Genomic DNA, 18,213 nt, shown 5'->3' on the forward strand with positions numbered 1-18,213 from the left:
ATTCCGAGCCAGACAACTAACAAGTCAAAATATATATGATTTAAGATATTGATAAATAACCTGAATAAAATAAAACATGACGCTATCTGGTGCCCCCAATTATTAAATTACTTTAGTTTGCAGCGTGGGAGTGGGGATGGGGGATATATCCGGCTAACAGCAAGGTGGGGGGGGGGGTTGCCTAAATTCGTTTCCACAGTGTCCCTCCCTAGCAATTGATTGGGGATGACCCAAAGAAGGGAGAGGCTGCAAAGCGGGAGATAATTCTTTCTAGGAAAAGGAGAGAGGCCTCCGCTGTGGGGTGCCCCTGCCCGGGAGCGAGGACCGGGAGGCGGCGTCGGGGCCAGCGGGGTCCCGGGGGCCGGAGCCTGGTTACCTTGCCTCGGGTGCAGCCTGTCCTTGCGCACGGCCGCCGCGGCGTCTGGGATCCCCATCTCAGCCAGGTCCCGCACCAGGAGCGTTAGCAGTGTGGCCCAGGATACAAACTGCATGGTGCTTCCCACCCCTCCCTCCGCTGCCCCCACCCCCCTCCCTCCTGCCCTCCTTGGCTGCGGCGGCGACGCGAGGCAGCGGCCGTGGAGAGCGCGCGGAGCCCGGCGCCCGCCGCCAACTTTTGACTTTAGGAGTCGCTGAGGTCTCGCTGCGAGGGTCCCGTCTGCGCTCGGCTGAGCAACGCCGCCGCCTGCCGAGAGCTGAGCCGCTCGGGCCGCAGGAGGAGCCGGAGGAGCAGGAGGAGGAGGAGGACTGGGGCTCGGCTGCTTGGCCGCATAATGCCCAGCGAGCGGGCAGGAGAAGGCGAGGAACTTGCGCTCCGAGGCGCGCCGGGCGCCCTGTGCTGGCCGGGATAGCTGAGCGGCTTCTTGAATGGGGGGCTGGGGGGGCGGAGGCGGGGGGGCCGCGGGTCCACAGCCTCTCAAATGCCCCCGGTGCACGCCTCCAAGAGGAGGAGAGGGGAGGAGAAAGCGAGACGAACGGGGACCGCCTCCTTCCAGACCATGTCCCCTCCTCGGCCGGCCCGTGCGGGACTCTCAGCCGGAGGCCCTGCCGGCTGCAAGAGGCGGAGGCCAGAGGCGTCACCAGCGCCGGGGCAGCTGGTCGTGGTCCTCGCCACCTCGCTGAAGTGGGGTTTTCTGAGATTCCCTGCCCCGGGGAGGGAAAGCAGGGAAAGTTCTCTCCCTTTCCTGGCGCGCGTGCAGCCACTTCCCCTCTCGTCTTTTTCCTCTCCTCTCCTCTCTCTCCTCCCTACCGAGTCTCTTTTTTCTCCTCCCCCTTGTCTCCCTGTTGCTGTGCCTCTCAGACTCTGTCCCCTCTCCTCATTTTTCCCTGTGATGTCCGTCTTCTCCCCGCCCCACCGTGTTCCTCTCTGTTTCTCACATTTCTTTTTCCTTTCCTTTCTCTCCCGTCCCTATCTCTTGCCACCAGTCCCCTTCTTTTGGTTTCTTACAAGTGAAAGTGGCCCAGCGCAGGAGCGCCTTCCCTTCCTACAGTTTTTCACTCGGGAGATTTGGCACCTGAGCTCCGCTCTCGATTTAATCGCCCCAAGTCAAGAGTTTTAGAAATGGGGTTATTAATCCTGCAGCTCGGAGTGAGTTTCGAATACGTGGTCTCTTGAAAATTTCGCAAAATGTTTAAGCTGTGCTTTCCACCAACCTCTGTCACCATTCGTGGAGGGTCCATAGCATTCTCTAGGTCCCTGGCCCAAAAAAAAGGTTAAGAAGGCGTTTTGGCAACGAGAAGGGGCGGGGACTCTGGCGCTCCTTACTACCCGGGGGTTTAGAGATGGGAGGGGAAGGGGGGATGGAGTGTAAAGTTGTAGATCCCTGTGGGAAGCACCAGTCCCTGGAGGGATTTCTCAATCACTTCCGCTTGCTTTCAGCCTGAGAGATGCTTGGAAAGACTGAAAGCAGACGCTTCAAGCTACACCTTCGTGTGTGTGTGTGTGTGTGTGTGTGTGTGTGTGTGTGTGTGTGTGAATTGTTCAATCCTAGGTGGTTCAGTGGCGTTTTTTCTTTAACCAGCCCTCAGGAAGATAGAAAGTGTTAATTTCAAGATAAAAGACATGACAATATCGGTAAAAATATATAAATATATGACTAATAAATATATATTTGCCCAAGTATCCTATAACCGGGGTTGAGGTTCTGTTGCGTGGTAGGTTAGCACTCAGGACTAGAAATACCAAAGATAGCCAACACTAGGAACCAAATCACAATATGCTAGTAATGTCAACTGTTCTTGAGATAGTAATACAAATATTTCTTCCGGTGAAGGGTAAAAATGACTTGGCAAGACGAATTTGCTAAATAATTGTTAACCCAAATTGATGATGTTACCATCGTCTTATTACTAGAATTTCATAATGGGTATGTAAAATGTAAGAATGGAAAAATAACACCTGTATTGTGCACAATTAGAGATTTTTAGAGAATGGCATTTAAACCTTGAACTTCCAAATTAATTCACTAAAATACATTTCTTCTAATACACAGTATTTCTTTTTATTGTAATAAAATTCCCCACAATCACGGTGTCTGGGAGTTGCTGAGAATTTAGTAAGGAACAGAAAAATATCAAGAAATCAATCTTATTGGCTGATTCCTGTGGAAAATATTCCAGTACTTCCATTGTAAAATTACTCAAAAGTATAGCACTTTTCAGTATTTTCCATTAAATATTTTCTTTCTCTTTCAGTTCAAATCCCTCCTGGCAAACAGAAGTTAACTAACAGTATAGAAATGATGATATGTAGGGACAGAAGCCTCCTTTGTGTACTCTCTCTCCTTTGCTTTCTTTTTAGGACTTTGCTTGAAGAATGAACTTTGGCTACAGTTTTAAAAAATTGATCCACAAGAACTGATAGGCCAGGAAGATACAAAATATCTCTTTGTGACCTCCTGAGATGACCAAGAGCCTAGGTTTCTGAATTTCTCATCCTTAGTGAGGCTGCTCATCTCTTCTTCAATGTATTAGCTGGCTTCTGCATTTACATCTGCAAAAAAGTCTTAAAGAATCTTAGGAAAAGTCTTTTAAATCGTGAGACATGAAAAGGACAGTTGAGCTAACTAAACAATTCAGGCAAAAATCTTTTGTCTGAATAATTACTCTTTGTCTAAATAAGTACTCTTACTCAGTACTTACCATGAGGTAACATACAGCATTTAATTTAATTCTCAAAACAGCTCTTTTAGGAAGGCAGTGTCAGTAATCTCATTTTACCGATAAGGATACTGAGTTCTGAATAAGTGAAATAATTTGACCCCCCTCAATCCAGTAAGTGAGAAACAAGATTAAAACTCCGCTTCAGTCGTTCAATCCAAGTTCACAACTATTATCATATGTCATGAATAACTGATTAATCAGAAGCATTGCTAGATTTTTGGAGGGTTGCTTTGTGGGAAAATGACTAAAATCATTCAGAGAATTGCCTCAAGCTCTTATTCTATGTATAACTTTTCTTTAGCTCTCTCTTTTTCTTCTAATGCTAAGTATTTAATGATAATCGTGTCAGCTATTTCACTGATATTTCACAACTTTTTCTTCAGCAGTTAGAAGAGATCTGGCACATAGTAGGTATTCAAGAAATATTTACTAAGACTAGGCATAGTGGCTCATGCCTATAATCCTAGCACTTTGGAAGGCTGAGGTGGGAGGAGTGCATGAGGTCAGATCAGCGGTTCAAGACCAGCCTTGGCAACATAGCAACCCGTTGTCTCTACAAAAAAAGAGAAAAGAAATAATAAAATAAAATAAAATAAATTGGTCCCTCATAAAAATTTGCTCTGAAAGAAGCAAACCTTTTCAAGGTCACCTGGAGTTAATGGAGGGACAGTTTTTAGCCCATTTTGTTTTGGGACTTTACTGGAATTGAATGGTATTGTAGGTTAAGTGGAAGTCTTCATTGGCTGATTCTTCATGAAAATTAGATCCCAGAGGAGTGATGATTGATATTAGTCACTAGGGAGAGATAATCTGGCCAATGGAAATGAAAGTGATGACATCACCAATGACTCTGTTTGCCTAATGCCACTGGAAACGGCAGGAAGGAGACTTGAAGCAAAGCCATCAATTTCCACAGAAAGGGGAAACCCACACCCAAATGGTAGGGAGGGCCCAGGAGCCAGAATTCAAGTGAATAGTTTCCTGAGTGGTCAGCAGTGTCAGGTGATTTGGGGAACAGATAAGCCCCTAGTACTTGGTAGCACTGCATTCTGGTGAGTGAATCACCAACCTGGGACCTGGTGGTGGCTCAGCTCTGTGACCTTGGGCCTAAAGAATCTTAGGGAGATGTGTTTTACGTCACAAGAAATGAAAAGGACAATTGTGCTAACTAAATAATTTGGGTTCCAATCTTTTGTCTGAATAATAATAATGAGAATCTTTTCTTGACTACTTACTATGTACCAGGCCATGTGTACTATGTCCTCTCTGATCCAATTTCCTATTTGCAGACTGTGGTGGGTAGAAACTGTGTTGTCTTTCCTTGCCCTGTGAGTGAATGACCTTAGTGTATTTTTTAAAAGTCTTCTAACTACTCACTTCAAGCAACAGGTAGTGTAGAGAAAGTAGTTTGTGTCATTATTGATAATAACAGTAGATTCCCTTCATTGAGTTCTTTGTGCTAACTTTTTAATCCTCATAGCTATCCTGCCTTCTGGGTTTTACTCTCCTCATTTATGAAGAAAATAAGACCCAGCAAAATTAAGTGACTTTGCCTGGCATTACAGAGTCAGAATGTGCAGTTGGGATTTACACTGGGGTCCAGTTACCTCCAAAGCTTGTGATCGCCATTAATCAGAGCAGTCTAGTAACATAAAGATTTTCACCTAATTGATCTTGATCATTCAGCATTTATATTTGGCCTGATGAATACCATCTGTAAGAATATCATTTTTTCTTCTAATGCTAAATCTAAAGTTCTAACTAGCTTTTCTTGACCCTACTCTGAAAGTCATAGTTCCATTTTGGAGGTGGCTCTGTATAGCTCATGACCAGCTTATAGCAGTTCTACGAAGGTGATCCCATCTTCAGCCTGTTCACTCACCAGGAGCTCTTTGTTTACTTGTCATCCTGGAAGACCATACTCACATTATTGCTCAGGCTTTAAAGCCCCATATGAATCCCAATAATCTTTCCTTTGACTGTATTCTTAGGGCTTCAAATCCTTTTTCTCCTCCCTCTACTATCCTTGAAATGAGAGCTTCACACCTGGGTTCAACATCATAACTACAAATGGAATTCAGAAGTGCTAGACTTCTAGCTTTGATCCAAACTACTTCTAACCTGCAGCCAAATTAGCAACACAATGTATGCAAGCACAATTTTATTATTCTCTAAAAGTGCACATTTGATGTCGACAATTGTTAAATATATGGCATCTTTAACTAGCAGGGAATCTGATAACCCTAGGAGTATTTTGAGTCGTGCCAGAGCACTTTATGCTCCCTGAGTCCAGAATTTTCCCTGTCCTAGTTTGGTTCACACATGTTGTTGTGTTTTGGTGTCCTTTGTTAGTCTTTAAGGTACACAAGGGCAAAGGACAAATCTATTTCCTCCATGGTTACATAGTAGGCACTTCACAAATATGCCTTAAATGAGTGAGCTTACTGTTGCCACTAATTTGGTTCTAGTTTCAGAGCCAGGTTTTTGTTTTTACACATGCACACACACCCCCCTCCCCCCGGAATGATTGAAGTAATTTCTGTTTCTTACTGTATTATTATTACTCTTGGGAGGCAAGTCCTGCTTTAATCAGAATCATCATGATTCGTTTTTTCTGGAACGAGACATTTCCAGAGCTAGGCTTTCCCCAGTGGGTACTTCAGGATCATGAGTAACAAGGCACAGGGCCTCCCTTAATTGCTCAGCACAGTAAGTAAGAGTTACGCCTATGCTGTGGGCAGTTTTGGTATCCTTTGCATGTCCTAAAGAGGAGGTAATAATGGTTTCCTGCCTCATAGGGATGTTATGAAAATGACTTGATCAATGAAAGTGTTAGCTTAGTGCCTGACATAGAGGAAGTAAGCATGTCCAAATCAGCGAGCTTACTTGCACCCACCCACTAGTCAAGGAAGAGTGGTTCCTGATTCCTGACCCAGAGAGCCACTAGCAGGCTAGCTTTTCTTTCTCAGTTAACCTCCCCCTCACCCCACTCCATAACCAATTTATGGGCCTTTCGCCCCTAGAAAAGAAACAAAACAAAACAGCCATTTGTGTGCAAATGAGTATGCATTTTTTCATACTCATCTTTACTCTTAGCCCTTCATCCCTCTATGAAATTTTTAATGTTTTAAACAGATTTACTCCCTACAGTCTGCTTGGATTAGTAGTTTATATAGATTTAATTTAGCACGTTCTCAAGTACTGGGCTTTTCTTTCTGGCAGAATTTTTCAAATAGCCAAAACATAATTTTCCCTCTGAATATTAAAAAAACAACAACAAAAAATGATTTTCATATGACAAATAATTTTTACACATGCAAAAAAGTAATTTTCAAAAGTAAGCACTTCTGCCAGATGATGCTTAATAAGTCTGTCCTAATGGTATTTATCTTAATGCTTAACTTTCAGGAACAGTGGATAATACCATATTCAGTCCCCCTGACAACCCTATGAAACAGGTAATGTCATTAGTCCCACTTTCTGGAGGAAATGAAGGTACAGAGAAGATAAGCAGTAACTTGCCTGAGGTTGCACAGCCAGTATGTAGCTGAGTGGGAGTTCAGTGCTAGGCTGTGGGATTTCAGAACCTGCCCTCTTAAATTGCCACATGGTACTGATTCTCATATGTATTTATGTTTTATCAAGCTTAATATAGGATAAATTGTCATGCTTAGGAATGCAGTGTCAAAGAGTGGAAATTCAGACATTAGTAGAAATTCAGATATCCGGACAGTTGGGGACCAGGAGGCCAAAAGAGGGTATGGTTTAGGGAGTCATTCACAGATGTGGGATTCAGGATATCAGGCCAACTGGAGATGAGGAGAATGTCTTCCCAGCATCCCAAACCACTCATTCGCCTAACGATTAGACTGGCCCTTGGGAGCACTAGTCTTCTTCGTTGGTCTCATTGCCACAACCAGTCTCACAAACTCTCATTGCCCTCAGCTCAGCCCAAGTCTTTGTATTGTTCAGACTGTGCTGTGGGCCCTGCTCTAAAAATAGCATATGGTGAAGAGGTCTGTCTTGTAGTTGCAAAAGTGGTGTAGGATTTAAATTCCCCATGATAAGCTAATTTGGGGGTCCACTACAAAGAAGATTTTCAGAAAACCTTTCAAATAATCTCAACTACTGTGACTACCGAACACAATGGCAAGGGGCTGGGAGCAGGAAATAATACCTTCATTATCCAAACTAATTTGCATACGTTTGAAATGTACAAAAGTGTAGATGTGCCGCATGTGACAACTCGACCTGGTAATGAGAGTTTTGGGGCATCAAATCAATGCTAGTTATAAATGGTGTATTTGCCATGTACTGCCTTTGGATTAGTTGGCACCCATAATATAAAATAAGTTGTTTCCTGAAATGTAAACCTAGCAATCAGTGCTTTGTCAGTCCCTATCAATGTTGGCAAAATAATTGGTTTTGCAGTTTTTTCACTCAAAATAGGTCTGACAGTACATATTGGTGGCATTCACAGCAACATAACTGTAATAAACTTCAGCTACTGTTGGGCTCTTTGTAAGCAATACAGTTACTAAAGCAAGAGTTTGGCAGTACGGTTTTCTTTTAGGCACCCTCACCATGTTGATGAGGGTGCCTAAATTCTGGTTATAGTCAGTAATACAAATTAACTCATGTAAATGTTTTTAATCAGTGTTTCTTACAGCTGATTATTCGGCTCATTAACTCTGATCATAAATCTGGACTTTGGAAAACTTAGCATTTGTTCTATGTTACCTTTTCGAACAAAATGGTGGCTGAGGTAGAGAAATGATTTGTTCTCTGACTGGTGACTTTGGTCCCTGCATTGAGGAGTGGCAGAGCTCTCAAAAAAAAAGAAACCTGACAAAATTCAAGACCCTCTCCTCCACACTGACGAGGTGAAAAGGGAAAGGAACCATCTAGAGACAGTAAATAAATGAAATATTAGGCACTTGTTAAAAAAAAAAAGGAGGGAAGAACCATATGTTTAGCATATAACTATGTCCAAAATGCATTATTCAGCAAGCAAATCTCATAGTGTTGTTAGTCTAATTGGGTTCTACTGTAGTAAAAATGAAATAAAACAGCTACAACAAAATCTCAGCCTGTGCTTAAAATATGATATGCAAAGAAAAAATGTCTAGAAAGGTGGATATACATTCAGCTGTCACCAGTGGTTCTCTCTAGAGTAAGAATTTTGGAGATATTTTATACTTTGTACATGTCAGTGATACCCATTTTTATACCGTTTGATTATTTTCACAACAAAAATATAGTATATTTTTAATGAGAAAAGTGATGTTTTTCTTTGTAAATATACAGGTAATATATAAAAAATATATATGATAGTATCACCACCCTTAGGGAAAACTTTTCTCATAAATTATGTATAGCCCTAGCTTTTTCTGTAATATTCAACATGTGTTTTATTATTTGAAAATAACCTTACATATTTTGCATATATGAGAACAAATACAAGGAAGAGATTTATGATGGTTGAGTCAGGCTTTTGAGGGAAACTTGTGACTTAGAAATACAAGTATTGGATATATGGTAACCCTGGATTTAAGACATGAATGGAGAATAATAGCTGAATAACAGGAAAAAAAATAAGCTTTCCCAGCCCTTGACTAGTAAACAAGAAAGATACTTGTTTATTCATTCAATAAATACATTATTCAAACACCTACCATCTGCTATGCACTTTGCAGATAGCAGAAGCGTTCACAGCTAGTGGGGAAGAGAAACAGAAAATAAGCTAATACATGAACAAGCATATAATTAAATATTGTTCTAAGTATTGTAAAAGAGATGAAAAGAGAGATAGCGTAGATCAGATGAACGAAGAAAACCTCTTTGAGAAGTGATAAGCAAATTGCATCCTAGAGAATAAGAAGGAGAATAAGAAGGAGCCAGGCCCTAAAAGAACAGCAGGAAAAATATTCCTGGCAGAGAACAGTAAGGCCAGGTCTGAGCTAGGAAAGAAGGTGGAGGTTTTCATAACCCAAGAAGCCATTGCACCTAGGGTTCTATGATTGAGGAGAAGATGATTTAGAATGGGGTTGGGGTATACTTCGAAATAACTAAACGAGTGGAATTGGAATGTTCCTAACACAAAGAAACGATAAATGTTTGAGGTCATAGCTATTCCAATTACCATGATTTAATCATTATAGTGTATGCTTGTCTCAAAACATCACACGTACCCCATAAATATGTACAACTGTTATGTTATGTATCCATAAAAATTAAAAATTAAAAAATGCTTTTAAATTTACAAAGTAAATAAATGGACAAAAGAATGGAATTGAGAGAGAGCCAGCGGCCAGCTGATATAGGGCCTTTAAGGTGAGGAATCTAATTTCATTTAAAATAGAAGGAGTGGCCATGGAAATATTTTAGGCAGGCGCATGGCAATATGCCCTTTTTGTTATTTTTAAAAGATCACTCTAGCTGCTATGTGGAGAACAGAGTCGAGAAGGCTATTCTGCTATCCAGATGAGAAATCGAAGTGACTTGAAGTGAGGGTGGTGTTTGTTAGTAGGGGTGGCAAGAATCGGATACATGTAAAGTATATTTTAAAGGTAGGATTAATAGGACATGATGAAGGATATTATGATGGGGATGAGAATAAGGGTATCAATAATGAGTTCCAAAATTATACTGCAGATATTGCTCTCTCCTATATACAAATAACACCCACATAAAGAATATAAAATAATAAAATTTCCATAAACAACAGCAACAAAATCACTGGGAATAGAAATGACAAGAAACCTGCATGGCCTATATGAATTATGTTTTACAACACTAATGAAGACCTCAGAGGACATGTGACTAAATTGAAAGACACTGTATTCTTAGGATGACTGGATATCACAAAGATGCCTGTTCTTTCTAAGATAGTTTATAAAATGACTAGAAATAAAAATACCAATAATTTATTTCTGTTATTTCGTTTTGTTTGAATGAGACTAATTAATCCAAAATTTTATTTGGGAAGATAAACAAACAAAAACATCTCAAAAAACTTTGAAAATGAAGAGCAATATGGAAAATCTAGTATTAATGCCAGATGTTAATAGAGAATTTAGAGCAACAATAAATAAATAAGGTGATACTGGATTGTAAATGGACAGAAAACCCAATGGAAGAAAGTAGAAAATCCAGAAAGAGATGTAACTGTGAGAATTTAGTTTCTGATAGACATGGCTTCTCAAACTGATTGGGAAAGTCTAGGCTACCCAATATACACTGCCAGAAATAATTTGGTAGTCATCTGGTAAAACACACACTCACACAAATAATCATAAAGTTGAATCTATACTTCATACTTTAAGTACATACTTGATCCATATCAAATGGATCAATAAATAAATGTAAAAAATTTAACCAGAAACTGATTTAGAAGGAAATAGGAAGGAATAATTACCTTATATCTGTGGCATAAGGAAGGCCTTCTAACTATGACTCAAAATCCACAAGCCATAAAAGAAAAAAATTAAGGAAATATTTAACTACATTATAAAACAAACAAATTCTGCATGATAAGAAACATTATGTCTTGGCCCATTTTGTGTTGCTATAATATAATACCACAGAATGGGTAATGTATTGTGAATGGGAATTTATTGGCTTATAGTTCTGGAGGCTGGTAAGTCCAACATTAAGGTACCAGCATCTTGAGAGGGCCTGCTTGCTGTATCATCACATGGCAGAAGGGCAAGAGAGGGAAAGAGAGAGAAAGAGAAAGAGAAGGGAGATTAAACTGCTCCCTTTTATAATGAACCCACTCCCTTGGTAGCAGCATTAATTGATTCTCTCTGTCCTCATGACCTAATCCCCTTTCATTAGGCCCCACCTCCCAGTGCTTTTGCATTAGGAATTAGTTTCCAACATATGCTTTTTGATGTACACATTCCAACCATAGCACATCATAATCAAAATTGAAAGTTAAATGACAAGCTGAGAAAAAAATATTTTCAGCTCATAGCACAAAGAGAGATTTTTCCTTCGATATACAATAAGAACCTACAAGAGATACCAATTGATAGCTCACAAGAAAGGAAATACAAACAGTACAAACTTGTGAAAAGGTGCTCATAAAACTATACCAATGTGAGCTTTTCGGTAATCAGATATGCAAACTATTAAGTTTGATACACACAGTCAATTACTGAGGCTTTGGGGGATATATTACAACTCTTACGCATTGTTGAGTAAGTTGATATAACTTCTAAGGAGGCAATTTGAAATTTATCAAAACTGCAAAATCATAGACCCTTTGAACCAGCAGCCTACATTTTATATATCAGGTATATTTGCATGTGTGGAAAATGGCATTCACAAGCTTCTTTACTGCAGTATCATTTATAATGTCAAAAACAATGAAAACCTAAACTATAGCAGACTGATTTAACAAATCAAGATATATGCAGACAATGAAATATAATGCATCTGCAAAAAGAGTGTATATATATATATAAACTGGAGAAAAATAGTATTTCATAATTTTATTTGTGTATATATTCTAAAGAAATGCTGAAAGAATGTGTAAGAAACTAAGGACAGTGGTTACTGTGTGAGGATGATGGGGAATTGGGAAGATGGGGTATGCATTAATTTGCTACAGTTGTACATTATGGATTAGTCAGGTTTCTCCAAAGAAACAGAGCCAACAGAGTATATGTGTGTATACACACATACATATATATGCATATATATATGTGTGTGTATGTGTGTATATGTACATATGATTTATTGTAAGCAATTGACTCACATGATTATGAAGGATGGAAAGTCCCTAAACCTGCTGGGTGAATTGGCAAGCTAGAGATCAGGAGAGCTGATTGTATAGCACCATTTTGGATCCAAAGGCCTGAGATCCAGGAGAGCTAAAGATGTAGTTCCCATCTGAAGGCTGGCAGGCTGGAGACCCAGGAAGAAATGATGTTTCAGTTGAGTCCCAAAGTAAGAAAAAGCCAATATTTCAGTTTGAAAGCTGTTAGGTGGGAATAATTCTCTTACTTGCAGAAGGCTTAGCCTTTTTGTTCTATTCAGGCCTCATTAGGTGAGGCCCATCCACATTAAGGAGTGCAATCTGATTTATTCAATCTACTTATTTAAATGTTAATTTCATCCAAAAATAATTTTACAGAAACACCCATGACAATGTTTGAGCAAATATCTGGGCACCTTATGGCCCAGTCAAGTTGACACATTAAAATTAACCATCACAGGCTACCATAACAAAATAGCACTGACTAAGCGCTTAAGCAACAGAAATTTATTTTCTCACAGTTCTGGAAGCCAAATTTACTATCAAAGTACTGGCAGAGTTGATTTCTTTTGAGGCCTCTCTCTTTGGCTTGCAGACCGCCACCTTTTTGGGTGCCCTCACATGGCCTTTCCTCTCTAGCTCTTCATCTTCTTATAAGGACACTAATATTGGATTTAGGCCCCACTCTTATGATCTAATTTAATCTCATTACCTCTTTAAAGGCCCTATCTCCACATGCAGTCATGTTGGGAGTTAGGGGGTTAGAATTTATTCCAACATATGAATTCTGTGGGAAACACAATTCAGTCCATAGCAGGGGATAAGGGTAGGAGGGAGACTGTCATTGTTCACCTCTTTGTACCTTCTTGATTTTAAGCTTCCTAAATGCATTACCTATTTTAAAATATCTTAAAAATGAACTCCAAGTTTCTGCTTCCAGCAACTTGGAGGATGGTACCATTCACTGGGTTGGAGAAGACTGAGGAAAAAAAAAACCCTGATAAGGTGGGAATAGGGTGGAGATACTGGGGAGACACTGCTGTAGAATGTCAGTGAGGCAGTTGGTGTCCAGGAGAGGGGTGAGGGTGGAGGTGAGAAAAAAGGAGTTTTCTGCGTGGCTACAAATTCAGGGGGAATGCATCAGATCACTCTAGGCAGTGGTTCTCAAACTTTATTTGGCATGCATCAGAATTATCTGAAGGGCTTGTCATAACATAGGTTGTACAGCCCCATCCTCCAGAATATCTGATTCAGTTAGACTGGAGTAGGGCCCAAGAGTCTGCAATTCTAACAATTCCCAGGGGATACGGATAATGCTGACTGGGGGCCCCACTAGGAGAACCAGCAGCCTAGGGCAATGATTCTCCATTCTAGCCTTACATTTATATGACATGGAGAGTCTTAAGGAAAAAAAATGTGATTATATGGGACCTACTCCACTGCAGACCAGCTAAGTAAGAACCTCTGGAGAGCGGACCTGGGCACTAGTAATATACAGAAGCTCTCCCATTAATTCTGATATGCAGCTTGAGCTGAGAGCTTCAGACCTAGGAAAAGATGCCAGAGAAATGAGAGAAGGCCAAGAACAAAGGCTTTAGGATGTCTGCCTTCTAAATGACTAGTAGGCAAAAAGGAACCAACCAAAAGATTGAGAAGTGGAGAGATATTGGGACACCCGGGACCTATACTCTGGTGTCATGGAAGGCAGTCATTAACTCCCACCCATCTACACTGGATTCTGGTGACACAGATACAAATAAGACCTACGCAGCCTTCAGGAGCTTCCTTAGTGTTAAGAGCCAAGATGCTCTTATAAAGAAGTGATGGCATAATCAGTCTTGATGTGTGTCCTAGAGGGATACTTTCTCATACGCTGAAGGATGTTCATAGGAGCATTGCTTGTAAGAGTGAAAATCTGGAGACTACTTGTCCTCAGTCAAAGAATGCCTACATTTTATAAAATGGTATGTTCATATAGTGGAACACTGTACGGCAGTTCAAAAGAGTGAACCAGGTAGACATCAGCTTCCAAGATCTCAAAAAATAGTGTCAAAGGGAAAAAAACCAAGTTGCGCTATGATGTGTGTATCGTTTATAGGAAAAACAACTTACACATACATGCGTTTGTATATAAAGATATAAAAAAGGTCTAGAAGGATTTACTCCAAATTCTTATCTGGTGAACGGAAGAGGGGACAAGTTTGTGGAGGATAGGTACAAGCACTTTAGATTTTTTGGTAATGCTCTTAAAATTGTTAAGCCTTTAGGATTAATGCACATGTTGAACTACCTCAAAGTTGTACTAATTTAAACTTTTAAACATTGCTTACAAATGTCAATAATACCTATCAACTCTAAAGTTAATGTATGTAGACACTAGAATTTTTGACTTTGTGTGGGGTTCTGAAATAATGCTATCTATATCCTCTTCTGATTTCTGGGTCAATTCAAAATCGTCACTGACCAGATGGAATGTATCTCCCAATCCTTTTCCTAAACTGAAACAGGACAAAACCTATAATTTAAAGAAAGAAGAAAAAAATGAAAACATTGCTTAGCCATTACTCTTCTGTGAATTTGTCTGCAAAAAAAAGTGTGTTTAAAATAGCATTTCAATGATACAGACATCATCCTTTCCCCAGAGTCTTGACTGGCAGACATATTACAGTTATTTAGTCAGGCGGCTGCACTGAATACAGCTCTGAAAATGTAACCAAGATTTATATGGTGCAGGCCTCTGCCTTTAAACAGCAGGTAAATGATGCTGGAAGATTCTGTAAGTAAGGATAAAGAAATTCACTGAAGCTCGTTTTAATCTGAACATACTTTTGAGTTTTTAGAAAGATGAATACCTTTGAGCTATCTGTATTGAGAAACCTCAGTTGTCTCCCTGGAAAGCAATGCCTTTTAAATTCTCAAATATTCATTTTCAGAGTGGGAAGACAATCTCCCCATGTGTAAGTTGTAGACGAGCAAGGACTTTATCTGTATCATTGGCATTGTGTCTCCAGTGGCTAGCACAGCACCTGGCAAATAGGTAAATATCAGTAAATATTTGTGGAATGAATGCAGTCATACAACAGAAAGAGAAAAATAAAATCATGAATGAATTCTGTATAATGTTGAGCAAAATAAATCAAACAGAAAAATACATCCTACATTTTCCCTTTATGTAATGTTATAAAACAGACAGAATTAATTGATAGTGATAGAAAATGGTTACTTTTGGGGAGTAGTGTTTGGGAGGGAATAATGGAGGCTAATGGGATGTTGGTCATGTTCTGTTACTTAATTGGAGTTTTGGTTGCATGTATGTGTTCACTTTGTGAAAAATCATTAAGCTGTACAATTATGATTTGTGCACTTTGCATGTTGTTTTACAGATTTATTTAGCATAAATCAACTTTTCCCAGAAAAAAAATCACTGTCAGATAAAGGCAAGTAACTGAGGTTTTGAAATTTTGATCCTTTATGTTGTGGATGATCCTATCTTTGGAAAATTATTTTCCATCTCTAAACATATTTTCATTTCACATTTCTGAAGATATAGTGTGTAAACTCACCTCCAGGGCTTAAAGGCTTAGCTCTCTCTGTTCTGAGGCCTTTGCTCTTTCTTATCAGAATTCAGCTAATGGTAAAACAGCTCTTGTAGGATTGGAGGCAGCTCTGCTATTTGGTTTTTAGCACCCATCCTTTTTCTTGTCCCTAATCTTTTGAAATTTCCAAACACTTAAACAGACAAGAGAGAATAGTGAGAGAAAACCAGAAACTGGGCAATTTAGGAAAAATATGTGACATTTCCTACCATTTAATACTACCAGCCTCGCTAAATTTTCTAATGTTTTCTGTCTCCTTTCTCTCCCTCATTCCCTTTTTGATAAAAAGAACAAAAACATTTAAAAAATCCTTGAACCTAGTAACTCAGAAATTCAACATAGACACGTGCGCATGTACACAGGCGTGCGCGCGCACACACACACACACACATTTGTCCATGTACAAAGTGATATATTTACAAGGTAATTCACAGCTACAGTGTATGAATGGCAATAGGTTAAAGGCAACCTAAATGCCTTAACCAGTGAAAAGGGGACTGGTTAAGTATATGACATTTACCAATAGAAAAGTGTGCATCTATAAAAAACAATGAAGAAACTGTCTGCGTTCAAGATACGTAGATAAGTGGAATATATCTTAGATAAGTGGAAAATATCAGGTTCAGAGCAGTATGTTTAGACTACTGTACTTATGAATGCATAAATTATACAAGGAACTGAGTATTTGTTTGTCCCCAGAGGGGGATGGTATACATGGGCAGGAGAGACTTTCTCCCGTATACCCAGTGGTTCCTTTGATATTTGAACCACATTATGTATTGTCACATCAAAAATAAAATTTTAAGTGTATATAAAATAATACTTTGGCAAGAAACCCCCGATTTTGCCAAGGATGTGGAATGATGGTATAAACTCACAAAGTACTATTGGAAGGGTAAATTCAGACAACACAACAAGAAGATAGTTTGTCAAAGCATGTCAAAAGCTTCCAAAGTTTCCTTTTGAATACATATTTCTGGTCCTAAGAATTTATTTTTAAGAATGTAACCTTGCGGCCAGGCACGGTGGCTCATGCCTGTAATCGCAGCACGTTGGGAGGCCCATGCGGGTGGATCACGAGGTCAGGAGATCGAGACCATCCTGGCTCACAGGGTGAAACCCCATCTCTACTAAAAATACAAAAAATTAGCTGGGTGTGGTGGCGGGTGCCTGTCGTCCCAGCTATTCGGGAGGCTGAGGCAGGAGAATGGCCTGAACCCGGGAGGCGGAGCTTGCAGTGAGCTGAGGTCACACCACTGCACTCCAGCCTGGGCGAAAGAGCGAGACTCCGCCTCAAAAAAAAAAAAAAAAAAAAAAGAATGTAACCTTACAGTGAATGTATGGCTATAATGGAGCACACTGAAGGCCTGGACTGCAGAAATATTGGGAAAAACTACAAATATAAGGCTGAAGCGGGCGGATCACAAGGTCAAGAGATCGAGACCATCCTGGCCGGCATGGTGAAACGCCGTCTCTACTAAAAATACAAAAATTGCTGGTTGTGGTGGCGCGTGCCTGTAGTCCCAGCTACTCAGGAGGCTGAGGCAGGAGAATCGCTTGAACCTGGGAGGTGGAGGTTGCAGTGAGCCGATATTGTGCCACTGAACTCCAGCCTGGTGACAGAGTAAGACTCCGTCTCAAAAACAAACAAACAAACAAACAAATACACAAAAAACTAGACATATAAAATAGAAGTTCCACAATGAGAACACATTGACACAGGGAGGGGAACAACACACACTGGAGCCTGTTGGGGGTCGGTGGTGGGAGGGAGAGTGTCAGGAAAAATAGGTAATGTGTGTGAGGCTTAATGCCTAGGTGATGGGTTGATAGGTGCAGCAAACCACCATGGCACATGTTTACCTATCTAACAAACCTGCATATCCTGCACATGTATCCTGGAACTTAAAATGAAAATTAAATTAAATTTAAAAATTAAAAATTAAAAAACTAAAATAGAGGTTCTGCATAAATTATGGTACAGCTATATATTTAAAAAGCAATTTTGGAATCTTTAATGACAGAGGAAATTGTTCATAATATTAAGTGAAAAGTATACAGCATGTACATCCTAACATTTGTTGCCAAAAATGCATCTATATAACTGTTTGTGTAGGTATGCTCACCCGTGTATAAAACCGAAATTTACACTTTTATTCTAGGTAATAGAATAATGGATTTTGTATTTTAATTTTCATTCTTATATGGATTTCCAAAAGGAATTATACTAGGCTTATGTTTTATGCTAGAAATTTTATAATAAAAGAGTTAGGCCAGGAGTGGTGGCTCACATCTGTAATCCCAGCACTTTGGAAGGCCAAGGTAGGTGGATCACCTGAGGTCAGGAGTTTGAGACCAGCCTGGCCAACATGGTGAAACCCTGTTTCTATTAAAAATACAAAAATTAGCCAGGCATGGTGGTGTGTGCCTGTAGTCCCAGATACTCGGGAGGCTGAGGCAGGAGAATTGCTTGAACCCAGGTGGTAGAGGTTGTATTGAGCCAACATTGTGCCATTGCACTCCAGCCTGGGCAACAGAGTGAGACTCTGTCTCAAAAAAAAAAAAAAAAAAAGAATTAATGAGGATATTTTCTAAAAGTACTACAAGTAAATCCCACCATCATAAGTGTGATGCTGAAAATTCAGCTGCATAAAAAGCAGCACTGCATTAAACTGAGGTTGATGAAACGACAGA

At 40.0% G+C, this 18,213-nt stretch overlaps 1 protein-coding gene and 1 long non-coding RNA gene across 26 annotated transcripts in view; one reads left to right on the top strand and one right to left on the bottom strand.

Moving 5' to 3' along the window:
- The window catches only part of LOC105483473 (ADAM metallopeptidase with thrombospondin type 1 motif 9), a 176,159-nt gene extending 175,290 nt beyond the window's left edge, over positions 1-869 (bottom strand). For 2 of the 3 annotated variants that reach the window (XM_011744381.3, XM_011744376.3), the window contains exon 1: positions 377-869. In XM_011744381.3, the coding sequence (XP_011742683.2) occupies positions 377-491 (115 nt within the window). In that variant the 5' untranslated portion in view covers positions 492-869. The remainder of the gene's footprint in view (positions 1-376) is intronic. The other variant, XM_024793341.2, reaches the window with a different exon arrangement.
- The window catches only part of LOC105483454 (uncharacterized), a 379,659-nt gene that overhangs the window by 2,337 nt on the left and 359,109 nt on the right, over positions 1-18,213 (top strand). The gene's annotated exons all lie outside the window — the stretch shown is intronic.

This window comes from Macaca nemestrina, chromosome 2 (genome assembly GCF_043159975.1).
Source record: "Macaca nemestrina isolate mMacNem1 chromosome 2, mMacNem.hap1, whole genome shotgun sequence".
NCBI lineage: Eukaryota > Metazoa > Chordata > Mammalia > Primates > Cercopithecidae > Macaca > Macaca nemestrina.